This window comes from Rousettus aegyptiacus, unplaced genomic scaffold, assembly GCF_014176215.1.
Source record: "Rousettus aegyptiacus isolate mRouAeg1 unplaced genomic scaffold, mRouAeg1.p scaffold_m13_p_1, whole genome shotgun sequence".
Classification (NCBI taxonomy): domain Eukaryota; kingdom Metazoa; phylum Chordata; class Mammalia; order Chiroptera; family Pteropodidae; genus Rousettus; species Rousettus aegyptiacus.
The window spans coordinates 41,515,726-41,529,568 of record NW_023416284.1 but is presented as its reverse complement, the minus strand read 5'-3'; the positions used below and the strand labels follow the sequence as shown (position 1 = coordinate 41,529,568).

The window sequence follows — 13,843 nt, the reverse complement described above, 5'->3', positions numbered from 1 at the left end:
AGGTAACATTTACCAAAGTTCCAAATACACCTATCATTCCCTTATTGAATATTTTATCTGAACAGGAACCTGTCATGTTCATTTTTCTGAAGCACTCTTAAGAAGAGGTTCAGCAGCAGAATATCTTGATTTTAATGAACTGATTATCTTTCTCTGTTTAGAATGTTACCACATTACTTTGCCAACAAATAGTACTCTTTCCTATTGTTAGATGTACCTGAATTTTTTTAGACAATTCTTCCCTGTTAGATATTCAAATTGTTTCTAGTTTTTTGATAGTCATACAACAAATATTTATCAGACTCTTACTGTATGTAAATACTGATCAAGGAAGTGACTCGAATAAGACAAATAAGGACCCTGTCTTTAGGAATTTATGTGGCAGTTGAAGATAGAGAATGAATGAGCAAACCAATGAATGAAGCCCTTATAGATTTCTAATCAACACCATGAAGGAAATAAATAGGGGAGATGTGGGGGGAGTGACATGTTGCTTTAGACAGGCAGGTTGGGAAGACTTCTCTGAAGAAGCAGCCTGAGAGATGAGAAGAACTACAGGAAGGCATCCTTTGGAAGAGGGCGTGACAAGGGCAAAAGCTCCAACGTGGTTGTATTTGTAGAGTAGTAGTTACTTAAAGACAAACTTCTTTTTGGACCATTCTTTATATTCTTTTTATAAACAAATTAAAGGAAGGGAACTGTGATATTTCTAAATTTATACTAAAATGCTATGTGAAGGGGATACATTTCATAAATACAATGAGTGAGCAAATGGATACAATATACTGAGTGAATGAAGTTCCTTGGGCAACTGTAATAAAATGTAACTAATGAAAAAAATAAAGAAGTTGCTACATAAGATAATGAATGAATAAAAAGGCCTACCTACAACTAACTCTTTAAGGAACAGAAAAGCTGAGAAAATTTGTTCATTCAACAAATATTGAGCATCTACCATGTGCCAGGCAATGTCTTACATACTAAGGACACAGGAATAAATAAAACAGATAAAAAACACCCCCCCTGATGGGGCTTCCATGAGACAGTAAACATATATAAAATATTAGATAGGTAAATAAGTGTTTTGAAGAAAACTAAAGGCATAATTTTATATAATCTCTATATTTAAATAGTTTTTAAATTATTTCTAACATGTATTATTCTAATACTTACAATATTATTCCGCTATATGTAATACTAAGAAGGGAGAAAATCATCTATACCTACATATTTCCATTTCATTTGTGTATTTCCAAATTGTGTACAGGATGTGATCTCATCCACTCTTGTGATTTTAGCTGGCATCTATTTGTAGTTGATGCCTACAACTACCTTTTCATAAAGAGTCTTACCACTTTTATATCTCAAATGAGACGTCTGGAAAGCAACTCAAGTTTAAATATAGCAGAAAGATTACTCATCCCACCCCCACCCCCAGTCTGCCTATTCTAATTTCATCATGTTTTTGTTATATTGTTGTATATGTCCTAGATTCTATGCTCTGTTATCTTCTATTTTAGTACCTTATTTCTGAGGTTGAGACCAAGACCAGAGATATGCAAAATTGTTATTTTGACTACAGAGCTAATAAACATGAGATGCTTAGGAAAAAAAAGTAGAAGATAAATTCAGGATAATTGGGTTACTAATAAAATTTTGCAGTTTGTAAGATCAGTGTTTTTCCTGATTATTTTTTCTGTTTCTTGACAATATTTGTAAATGTGTATTAAAATTTAGATCACATAATGTCTGAAGTAATAAATAAATAAAGATTTTTAGGACTAAAAGATGTTCTGTAACTCTGGTGTACTGAAATTTAAAGAGTTATTTTCTTTGGCCTTTTAAGAAATTCTGTAAGATTATGTTGAGTTTATTTCAGTTTCTAATATTTATTTGTTAAGTGAATTAATAAATACTGTTGTGGCTTTTCTATATAGAGAAACCTTTACATTTTTCTCATATTTTCAGGTGAAGATTTGATTTTTTTACGTGTTAATTTTATATTCTTGATATAAAGAGTTTGTGGTGTATATAATGGTTTATTGGGAAACGGAAAAGTTTGTTACTGTTTATAAGACTTTCCAGGTTGTAAATGATTTTACTTTCTTTTCTAGGTTTGTTAAAGTTTTGTACTGTAGGGTTTTGTGGAATTGGGAGCCTAATTGACTTCATTCTTATTTCAATGCAGGTAAGTTAGTTTCAATCTAGACGATGAACTACATTTACATTCAAATTTCAGTTCTGTCTTCTTTTCCTGGTATATTTTAAATATATTAGGAAGCAGTTAGGAATGCTTTTTAATTTTTCTTCAGATGCTAGATGCAAGGGATCATGACCATCTTTCCAAGTAGCATTTTCCAACCTGTGCTCTACCAATTAGTTGTTCTAAAAGATATCAGAACCTCATAAAAAAATGATTCTGATATCAAATATGATTTGCAAATGCAAGTTCAACTGAGTTAAAGAGTTTTCTTTACTAGATAACTTCTCAGAATATTTATAATTTATATTATGAATCTCTGAAAAGGATTGAGGTTATTTCTCAGTCTTACTGTTTCTTTTCTTGAGAGTCACAGCTACATGGTCTGTTACTATAATAGGATGTTGATGGGATCTGATATTTACAGATGAACATATGGAGGTAGAAACAAGATTTTCTTTTGCACTGGACAGGCACTTAGTACTAGTATTTTCTTGATTGCAAATCACAGAAACAGAAATCCAGCTAGCTTAAGCCAAAAAGGAAAAATGAATGTCTGGGTCCCCTGTAGAAAATCTAGGAATGGGGCTGGTTTTGGGCAAGACCAGTCCATATAATCAGATGATGTCAGGGCTCGCCTCTAGTCATCTCTCTTTCTCTGTTTTTGCCTCATTTTCTCTTGCAGTGGTCTGGAGGCAGGCATAGTTTGTGAAATGCAATTCTTAAGTATTTAAAAGTGCCACCAGATGTTTTCTATTAAATTATACTGAACTGGCTGTGGTTAATTCATGAGGATTCTTAAATTAGAGAAAGATGAATTTATCATAACAAATGTCACAAAAGAGCATTTCAGTAAGCATTTATGGAGCACCTAATGTCTTCAGCAAGTATGTCAGTATGGATTTAGATCATCAGTTTTGCTCATCATTTTTCTCATACAGTATTTCCACTCCTCAATTCTGTCTGCTTGATGTTAGCCTTATGCTTTAAAAGGAAGTCAAAATCTAGATTTTTGGTAGCATACTGCGAGGAGGGTACCATACTGTGAGGAGGAGGCAGCATATGGACCAATAAGATACCAGAATTAAACAAGGAAAATATTTGGTTTTAAAGTTGGAATTTTCCTGTCTTTATTCATAAACATATGTTTAACCAAATATCCTGCCTTCTTTGACTGTGGGATAGGCAAGCAGGCATGAAGAGGCTAAGATACTTTGCACATATGCTTGGAAATGGGTTTCTCACTTTAAATGATGATTCAAGGAATTTAATGTATTACTGGGATTCTTGAAGATATCCAGAATTCAGTGTCTTTGAGACCCAACCATTTAGTTAATATTTTCACACTTGGTTATATTTTTGGTGATACCATTATTTTGTAGCTTTATTTATATCAGATTATGGAAAATATTTGATTCAGCCCTGCTTTCTGACACATACATGCCTGAACTTTTCAGAATAAATAGTTCATTTCTTAAAGATATGGAATTCAGACTATCAGTCACATTAAGAAATTATTGAGGTAGACTTAGAATGTTTGAATTGCTACAGTAAGTTTCTCTAAATAAGACATTTTAGTAGGTATGGCCACATTAGAGTGCTTTCAGAGTGGGGGAAAACTAATCAGTTTTTAAATGTGCCAGATAAGATGTGCAGCTTTATTCTATATGTCATTTAATATACTTGACATGTAATGTTGACTACATTAGTTTTAGGAAATTGTATTTTTAGCAAATCAAATATATTTTTAATATAAATATTATAAACTATGTTAATGTTTTTGTCACAAATATATTTTTCGTGTCTCAAACCTTTTACATTTTGTCTGTTATCGTTTTGTTTATTCTTTCCTTCTTCATTTTCTCCACCTCCAATTTTTTTTTTTTTTTTTTTTTTTTTGGCTATTAAGTGTTCCCCCAATGAATAGTAATGTTTTTCTATTGGGCTTTGATCCCAGAAACATATTGTGTATGAACTCAAGGCCTATAAAAAACATACTTTGTTTCACAGTGTTTATAACAAAAATTCAGGAAAACCCTCTTTAAAAAAGAGACCCAGTTATTTCATCTTTGAATCAAAGCAGCATAAAGTATAATGCACATAATGCCTAAGTACACTTTACATGTTCTATAGTTACTGAAAATAATTCAATGAGTTTATCTATTTCTTAATAAACTTTCAAAGTTTCTTGTTTTTCATTTTTTGTTCTTAAAAGTATGTACATGGCACTGTGTGAATGAATGGTATGAATTCAGTGCATGGAATTCAGTTTTTTTGTGCATTCAACAAAAAATCTAAATTCATACTTGTGTAGCATAGTCTTTCAGTTGTAGGTAACTACTGTATATAACTACTATATATAGTTGTTTATAAGGCAGTTCTGAAGATTTTAAAACATTCATTTTTTTGTGCTTGTATATTTTTGTGTACATCACAAAGGACAGATTATACAATTTAAGTTTTTTTATCAGAAAAAAAATGGGGATATTTTGATTCCATTTAAACCTCTTTTCACACTCACACAGTCTGGACATTTTAATATACCCAAACCACTGATACGTACTCTGCCAAACAAAAAAGAAAAGAAAGTTTCTTCTGTTAAGTGGAAACAAAACAGACGCAAATCAGAAAGATCTTCGAAGATGGGTAGAGGAAAAGGGAAATATGAGTTTTAATGTAAAAAGTTGTTAGAAGGAAGTATATTGGGTCCTTTGTGATAATTAAATTCTATGGATTATGAAAGAAATTACTTTTATTTTTATTTCTGTTAATATTACAGGTAGATTTTCTTAAAAGACTAATTAATAACTATAAGCAGAAATTCAGAAAAGCAGAAAATGTCCTGAGACATTTATGAATTTTATAAATTATCAAATTTATAAAATATTAATTTGATATTTAATATATAACTCATTTTAGCATTGGATTATATATTGCTTTTGTATTATTTCTTAACTTTTACATCATGGGTTTGACTTTTCACATGTAAATTTTTTGAGGGGGAAAAAAACACTTTTATTAATCCCGTATAGCACTAGTAGTATGTTAAATAGAGTATGCCCTCAATTTTTTTTACTGATTTGAACTAAATGCAGTATACCTTGTGAAGAATGTGGCTTTATGCCAGTTATAGAGAAGATGAGAAGCTGAAAATAATAGTTTCAAAAAAGTGATTGCTTTTCTTTAGAACCTTAAAGTTCTAAATTTTATAGGGTTACTTGAGAGGTACTGAATAAAAGTAAGAGTTGGTATGAGAAACTGTATATAATAGGTTTTATGCCATCAGTGACAATGGGTTTAGTGAGCACCAGTTAAGTATAATAAATTGGAGTCCTTGCCCATAAGAGACTTAAAATCTAGCTATCCCAAGAGTGGTCCGATAATACTATTTCACTTATTTGAAATAAAATTTCTCAGGGACTGCAGATTTAAAATAAAGAGTTATCTTGATTTTATCTTGTTTAAATACTTCAAATTTTGCTAAAAATTTTAAAAGCCTAGGCTTTTCAGTTCAGAGTATAAATAAGGCTAGGGTTACAGGTTCACTTCTGTGTAAGCCAATTTGTTTTGTCGAAGACATGGCCTACAGCCTTGCCCTGTGAAATACATGCTATTGATCAAAAGAAGGACTAAACATGTAATCACCCTAAATCTTTTACCACTGCTGGAAAAGTTGGTCAAAGTCCTTGATAGTTCACTAGATGTAGGTCAGCACATTTTATAGATATCAAGTCTTTCAAATAGCTCTTTGTATTACTTATTTAACCTTGGTGTGATTTATTGGGGAAATAAACTGGAAATTTGAGGAGACTGATAATTTGTCTAACTTCTGCTCTGTCGTATGACCTTATTTAGGTAGATTTCACTTAGTTCACATATCCTGTGGGAAGATTTTTATTTAGTGAATTAAAGGAATGTTCAAAAAACATAGAGTGTCTTAAACTGGTTCTGAGACTAATCCCAAAGCTGCGTTTTCCTCAGGAGATATAATGGTGAATCTTACTCATTGCTTGAAGAATGAAGTTTTTATTGGTCATTAAGAATTGATACTAATCAGTCTTTAAATCAAATAAAGTCAAATGCCTAACTTCTGGCACAGTGTAGGAATTTTGATGCTTAATTAAAATGTGACTAATCAGATGGTTTTAATGGTCTCATATTAAAATTAACCACACGCAGGAGTCAGATATAGACACAAAAATGTAATTTGACTTTTAATAGAATGTAAATTTAGAAGAATCAGGATGGACACAGGTTATGTCATTATCCTCTAATTGCAGAGAGCTGAGTCATTTTACTGTTTTTATCAGGTTAATAGGTCTTCAGTAGATGATTTGATTTTACCATTGCTAATATTTGAATTATTTAGATGGGGAAACTCCTAAGTGGATTAAATAGAAAAAGAGTACATTGATGGAATTGTATAAAGTGTTATTTTTTTGTCCTTCCACTCTTTAATTCATTCACAACATTTTAAATTTATAAGATATTTGAGTTACCTAAGCAGTATGACTTCAGTGACAGTGCAAAGCCATTAAATGGAGTGTCATATCTGTTGCTAAAGTTTAGGTGTTAAATTACTTAACTGGTAACCACATTTTTTCCTTAAATTAACTTATTTATTAGGATCTACTTAAGCGTATACAAAAAAAATTACATTTTCCACTAACAAAATCAAAAGTTTACAAATTATACAGAACTATCAACTTTAATAAAATAAGCTCTTTTTTGCATGATAAAACGTATATAATAAAATTAAAAATTTGACATTTTATATTATATTTTTTTATATCACCTTTTTTATAAACTTTTAAAAGTATACAGTTCACTGGCATTAATTACATTCAGAATATTGTACACCTGTCACCACTATCTATTCCCAAAACTTTTTCATCACCCCAAACAAACCGTACCCATTAAACAGTAACTCCCCACCCCTCTCTCCCCCTGGCTTCAGGTAATATCTAATCTGCTTTTTGTCTCTATGAGTTTGCCTATTCTAGATGTTTCATATATGTGGAATCATATCAGTGTTTGACCTTTTAAGTCTGACTTATTTTACTTTGCATAATGTTTTCGAGGTCCATCGATATTGTGGAATATATCAGAACTCTATTCCTTTCTTCAATGAACAGTATTACATTGAATGTATATACATTTTGTTTAGCTATTCATCTATTGGCGGACACTTGGGTTGTTTCCACATTTGGGCTACTGTGAATAATGCTGCTATGAATATTTGTGTATAGATATCTGTTTAAGTCTCTTTTGAGTTCTTTTGGGGATATACCTAGGGGAAGATAAACTTTTAAGGAAGCTAATTGAAGGGAATATCTTCATGACCTTAGATGGGTTGAGCCTTCTTAAACAAGATCTGAAAAACATAAACCATAAAGAAAAAAAAAGATTGAATTTGGTTATGTTAAAATTAATGAACAAATGGACATAGGCATATTTAAATGAGTAAAAAATTTCCCAGTCAAGGATATGGATTTCTAGATTTATAGCTAACTATGCAATAATATACTCATACTAAGGGGACTTATAAGTGTATATAAGATGCTTAAAAATCAGCTAAATTTTTAATTTTGATGCAGGAATGTAGATTCAAATAACTGAAGGCTTTACCAGGTGCTAGTTTTCCTAAAAATTAAGTAGGGGGAACAAATTCTTCAATGAGACAGTTCATAGAAAAGCTTGTTGAGGATACTTTGTAGAGGTGTTTGCATTTAAATGTTGTAATTGTACAAGATCTTAAAACGTACCATATAGAACAGCTTATTTTGTTCCTCATTGTATAGATAAGAAATGCTGAGGTCCAGAGAGGATTAATCCTACAGCTAGTTATTGTCAGCTTTCTCTTCAGGTTTTCCTTTCAATCTAGTGCTTTATCACACTAACTTTATTCGATTGTCTTTGTGGGAGATCTTCAAATTGTTTTAGCAGAGAATAGCAATTAGTGCTGTGGTTTGGTGATCTGGTAATGGTGTGGAGGAGGCATTAAAGACAGGTTCATTATCAGTTTTTCACTACAAGCAACAGAAATCTCAATTCAAATTGGTTTTAATAATATGATAGTTCTAAGATTTGTTCATTTAGAGCTGAAAGATATAATGAAGGACTCAAATCTATTCTTCCTCTCTCCTGTCCTCTCCTCTCCTCTCCTCCTCTCTCTTCCCTTCTCTTTCTCTCACCCCTCCCCTCTCGCCTCTTCTCCTTTGCCATCAGGTCCTTTGGTGATCATCACTTCCTTACAGTTATTTTCAGAGGCAGAAAAAGGCCTGTTTGCGCCCACACATATCTTCTTAAAGACAGATAAGCCCCCAACGAACCTGTCTCATAGGTGATTTCCTTTACATGCCCAGGCTGAACCAAGGTCTGGAAAGAGGATTGGAATTACCATGATATAACCTGTCTTTGAGGAACCAGAGTCACATAGTGTGAGGGGAAAGAAATGCTGTAATAAGATTACTAAACTAGATACAAAATCGGGTCATGTATTACTAGGTAATAAAACTGACTTTGGGGGCTATTTTCTGTATAGGAGGGGGAAACAAAACAAAACAACACTGTCATTTTTCTACACATTAACTGCTGACTGAACAAGATTGTAAAGCATCTGGGTCCTCATCAGTTTTTAGTTAAATAGTTACATTTCCTGAGTCAAGTGAGCCTCCGGTGGGCTATTAGAAATGCATGATTTTAAAGGGTTACCCAATTACATATTTTCCTTATTTTCATCTTCTGAATACTTATTTTCAATAGGACTAAGTGAGATTGTCAAGAGAAATGGTACAAGAAGAAAAAAATAATAGGACAATAGGTTCAGTTACAATCTATGCACATATTCCAAATTAGGCAATTTATTACCTTTTGATTTGATCTATCTGCTGGCTGGGCTTTACTTTTTTTCTATTTCCTTTATATAGTCTCAGAACATGTAACTCCTAGTCACCCATTTTTCTCTTTCTTGGGTTAATGCTCATAGTAGTTTCCTTTGTCTCTTTGGCCACTAAAAAAGTTTTAATTTTTACTTAAATTCATCAATAACATTCACAAATGTCAGACCGAATTTAATCTTTATAAAGTAATCCAAAGTGTGTTACAGCACCTAGCATGGTATCTAGCACATAAGTGCTGTTATTTGAATATTAACATTTATAATTCACTAGAATAAGTTCCCTGTTGGCAGATATTGCATCTTATTCACTGTTGTGTGTATAATATGTAGCACAGTGTCTGGAATGTTGTAGGAATTAAATGTTTGTTGAATAGTTTTTAAAACCAAATTCATTTTAAAAACCAAGAATGCTTAACAGCAGTGCTCATCAAACTCTAGTTCTATAACCCCTAAAAGACTTTTTTAAAAAATCCCTACCCTCTGCATATTTGACATTTAAGTTTCCCATTATTAGTTGCAAAGGATATCATTTCTAGTTTTCCAGTTTTGGCATATTTAAATAAAATGGTTACATTAATTTTGAAATGTATCCAACAGGATATAAATTCTATAGAATTTTAAGTATCATTCACTTAAGACACAAATGAATCCTTCACTACACCTTGTAAATTTCACATTATTTTTCTCCTTAGATTTTTATTTTTATTTCTATTCTCCCACAAAATTTTATCCTAATATAATAATATTTTATACTTGAAAATCTTCCATTGGTTATCTTATTCATTAAAATTAAAAGATTTTAAATTTTCTGTGATTTCTGAGTTGAATTGGCATAATTATTAATGACATACAATTGATCAAAACAGCATAAACATGTTACAAATTTTAGCAAATAATTTTAAGCAAAAAAAAAAGTAAGATACTGGGAATACATCCTTTTGAACAAGATGTGGCAGAGCATATTTTTGGACTCAATTAATAGAGATTTACCCACATCCAACATTTTGAATTATCTCTTGTTTGGCACATTGCGGGGTTTTATACCTCAAGGCCATTGATGTGCCATCATAAGATTCAGGGTATGCTTTGATGGGAGGTATGCTTTACTGTTGTCAAGTTGGAGAAAGGACTACAGAGAAAGGGAAGTGCGAAGGGGACCTAGCCTGATGCCTCTACCATAGCATAGTATCAAGGGGATCAGTTTTACAAAGAGTACATATGAGAATTAAGAATCTCGAAATTGATTCCCTTGCAACTACCTGGCTTACCTATACCTGAGTAAATGCTCTTTTGGTCCTGTGAACTTCCCCAATATTTTTTTCAGCTACAAGAGTCACTGAATTACCGTGTTTTGCTTTAGTTTGAGTTGTATTTTTCTTGCTACTGAAATAATTTTATTAATGAGAAAAACTCAAAGTATTGTGAAAACATCTTTTGTAGAAAGTAATTTTCAAAATTTTCTTTTCTAGATTGTTGGACCTTCAGATGGAAGTAGTTATATTATAGATTATTATGGAACCAGACTTACAAGACTGAGTATTACTAATGAAACATTTAGAAAAACACAGTTATATCCATAAATACTTTTAAAAGAAACAGTAAGTGATATGTATATATACTGTTTTTTTTACATATAAGAAATGTTCTTTATTTTTTTAAATTTTTTTATGTTATTTTCTTCAATTATAGTTGACATATACTCTTAATTGTAGTATATTATCTGCATAAAATTATGACACTTTAAGAACTATAGGAAATTTATGAGATCATTTAATGTTATAATTCTCTCATTTTGCTTATCAGGAAACAGGTCTGCATATGCCTGAAATATTTCTAATCTTTCGTAAAGCATTTTTACGTGTGCTCATTGCCTCTGCACGTCTCAGTTCAGACTCAGTTTCTTCGTAGTGAATGTGGTTAAAGGATAAAGTTCCCAAAACAAATAACATCAAAGCAAAAAAGATATTTTATAGTATTATAAGATGAATATGATGAAAGTATATATTGTAGATAGTTCAATAAAGCTTAAGTTTTCTCCTCTTTCTCCTAGGGTCTGTATGATCCTATACCTTTCTTTTTCATCCCTAACCTGAAAGTTGGTACAGTCTCAGCCCTGAACTATTATAAGTATTTAATCTAACCTAAAGTTTGGCCCTGCTCATTAACCAGAGAATTATTAATTGGCCTCCGCTTTAAATAGGTAATATACTTGGAGAAGTCAGAGATACCATTAATTAATCTTCCTGGTTCGACTCTCTGGTTCTCTAAGACTCTGCTACTATAAGGTTTTTATTTCCGTGGCTGGTGCATTAGTCTGTTCTAATAAATAATCTTCCAGTAATGTAGATTTTTCTCAGGAAAACAATTTCCTGGTATAATCATTCTTTGCAGTGCAGAAGTCCTATATAACATGGAGGGTACAGGATATTTCTTAGATGATAGTTCACTTCGAACTATCTAGAGTAAGAAAGCAGAGAGAAAGAGAAGCTAGATGTTTTGGCCATAGTCATAGTCCTAGGGTTTTCAGTCAACTCTGTCTCAGAAAGTGCTTCTAGAGACCAGGAAGGGAATAGACATTTTATATGTCATACTGTATAAATAGGATATCAAGTATAATTTTGCCCTTAAGGTAGATCTTTTCTCAAAGTAAAATTATGGGGTACTCTTTATAGATATTGTCATGAGTTTGAACAGTGACAGACCTTGTCAAGATCTGAGGAATTTATTCAACTGATTATCCAAAAAGTTTTTCAAATCTTTTTTTATAAACTATGAGAGTCTTTGGGTTTAAAATTGAAATGAAACTTAAATATCCATCTACCTCTTCTTACCAGGGAGCAAACTGGGACCTAAGGAAGTTGAGACTCAGACACAATTAGTGTGAAATTGAATCTAGAATCTAGGCCTTCTGTGAGTTTCACTGGTTGTTTGCCACCTCCCTCCCACCCACCCACAACCTTCCAACTATATTATTTTGTATTAAGCATCTTCATTTTAGAAATTATTACTTTTACTTGATGAGAAGGGTTGTGTCATTTCACATAACCTTATTTTCATACTGTGAATCGCTGTGTCCCTTTCAAAAGTATATAGATTATTTTTAAACATAATGTGTAAAACTTAAGCAAATGTAATTAAAAAAAACAATTTTATTCTCTGTAGCCTATTATATAAACATTTAATTAGCATTCCAGACTCAAATTTGGAATTTAAAACTTGAAGGGCCCATTGAAGAGGCAGATCTCTGTATTATCATTCATATGATCTCTCTATAGAGGAGGGCTCCCAGAACAAGAAAACTGTCTTAAGTAAATGAAGCATTAAATTGTGCATCTGTACAAACCTCATTGGACTCTTTAAAGATATTATGTTTTAATCTATTTCTTCTTTCTGTTTTAGGATTCGGGTCTTGTTGATTTTAATAACAAACTCTCAAGTGGATTTCCAGATTTTTTTTCCTTTTCACATACTATTTTATGGATTCTATGTAATTTTTTTATTGTTGATTTTTTGTTGTCGTTTTACTTAAAAGCATATTATTCTGAAGTTTATTTAATAGGATTTTCTCTGGAGCTGTGTGATAATAGTCTCCCTTAGACTGCTCTATTAGATAGATAGTTTACCCCGATATTCCTTAATCTCTATTCCAAAGACAAGTTGCCACTTGTCATTTTTCCTTCTGAAAAATAAAAGTATGACCCATTCACATTTTTTAGTGCTTTATTATTAAGAAAAGTTTAATTGTTGAATGTAGCTGTCTTCTGCAGTTTGATCCTTCAATGCAGTTAATCCATGGTGTGAACAAGTACCATTTATATTGCCTGGGACTGCAGTCTTGTGTATGACAACCCACCTGGTTTTCTGTAGCTTTCAGATCTGTCTTTGCCTTGGTATCCAGGGAGCTAAAGATCATCAGGGAGTCTGAAACCTTGAGGCAACGTGGGTACCTCTGGCATTGATTCAGGCCTCTGAAATGTGAACTTCTTCCTTTTTGCTTTGGGAGTGATTCACTAGCTTTTGGAAGACCAGATGCTGACTCACCTAGCTCAGTGCAGTTACATTTGATGGACAAGGTGGGAACAGCGAACAGATGATTAATGTCTTCCATCTGTTAACACTGCCAGGCAGATGCTGGCCCAAGTGCCTCAAGTGATGCACCAGTGTCTGAAGGGAGCAGCACCTTCATACTAGCACTGGTTTGTCTCACCATGTTTTAGAAGGGTTTGAAGAAGATGGAAATACACGAAATGTTGTGTCCCTGTAATGCTGTCATGTTTTTTCTTTGTTAACAGCCATGCCGATTTCAAAATTACTGAGGTCAGGGCTCTTCAAAAGTAAAAACTATAATTTTTTATCACACGTTTTACTCAAAGTATGCTCTTTAAGACCAGTTACTTTCATAATATGTTAATTTCAGTAACACATACTCTAGTTGGTGGGAAATTATAAAGTATTGATACATGAAGTGAATTTGGGTTGACTCCTTATACATCAGGAATGATCTTTATGATTCACTTATTAAAATACTGTTTGCCATCTGGGAGGCACTCTTCTAGATGGTTGGTTGCAGCAGTGAACAAAACACAAACATCTTTGCTCTTGAGCTAACATTCCCTTGGGATCCACTTTTTCCCAGTGATATTTTGGCTGCAGTTAAGCTAACTGGTAAATGCTCATTTTCTAGTATTTCCTAGGTCTTTTTGGTTGCTGACAGTGCTTTGAAGATTACTTCAGGATCACCT

The 13,843-nt window shown here is 32.4% G+C and overlaps 1 protein-coding gene across 1 annotated transcript in view; it reads left to right on the top strand.

Moving 5' to 3' along the window:
* Positions 1-12,809, top strand: part of TM2D1 (TM2 domain containing 1) — a 36,068-nt gene extending 23,259 nt beyond the window's left edge. Inside the window, exons 5-7 of the mRNA XM_016140373.2 lie at positions 2,115-2,188; positions 10,571-10,699; positions 12,501-12,809. Coding sequence (XP_015995859.2) covers positions 2,115-2,188; positions 10,571-10,681 — 185 coding nt within the window. The 3' untranslated portion in view covers positions 10,682-10,699; positions 12,501-12,809. The remainder of the gene's footprint in view (positions 1-2,114; positions 2,189-10,570; positions 10,700-12,500) is intronic.
* The last annotated feature ends 1,034 nt before the right edge of the window (positions 12,810-13,843 follow it).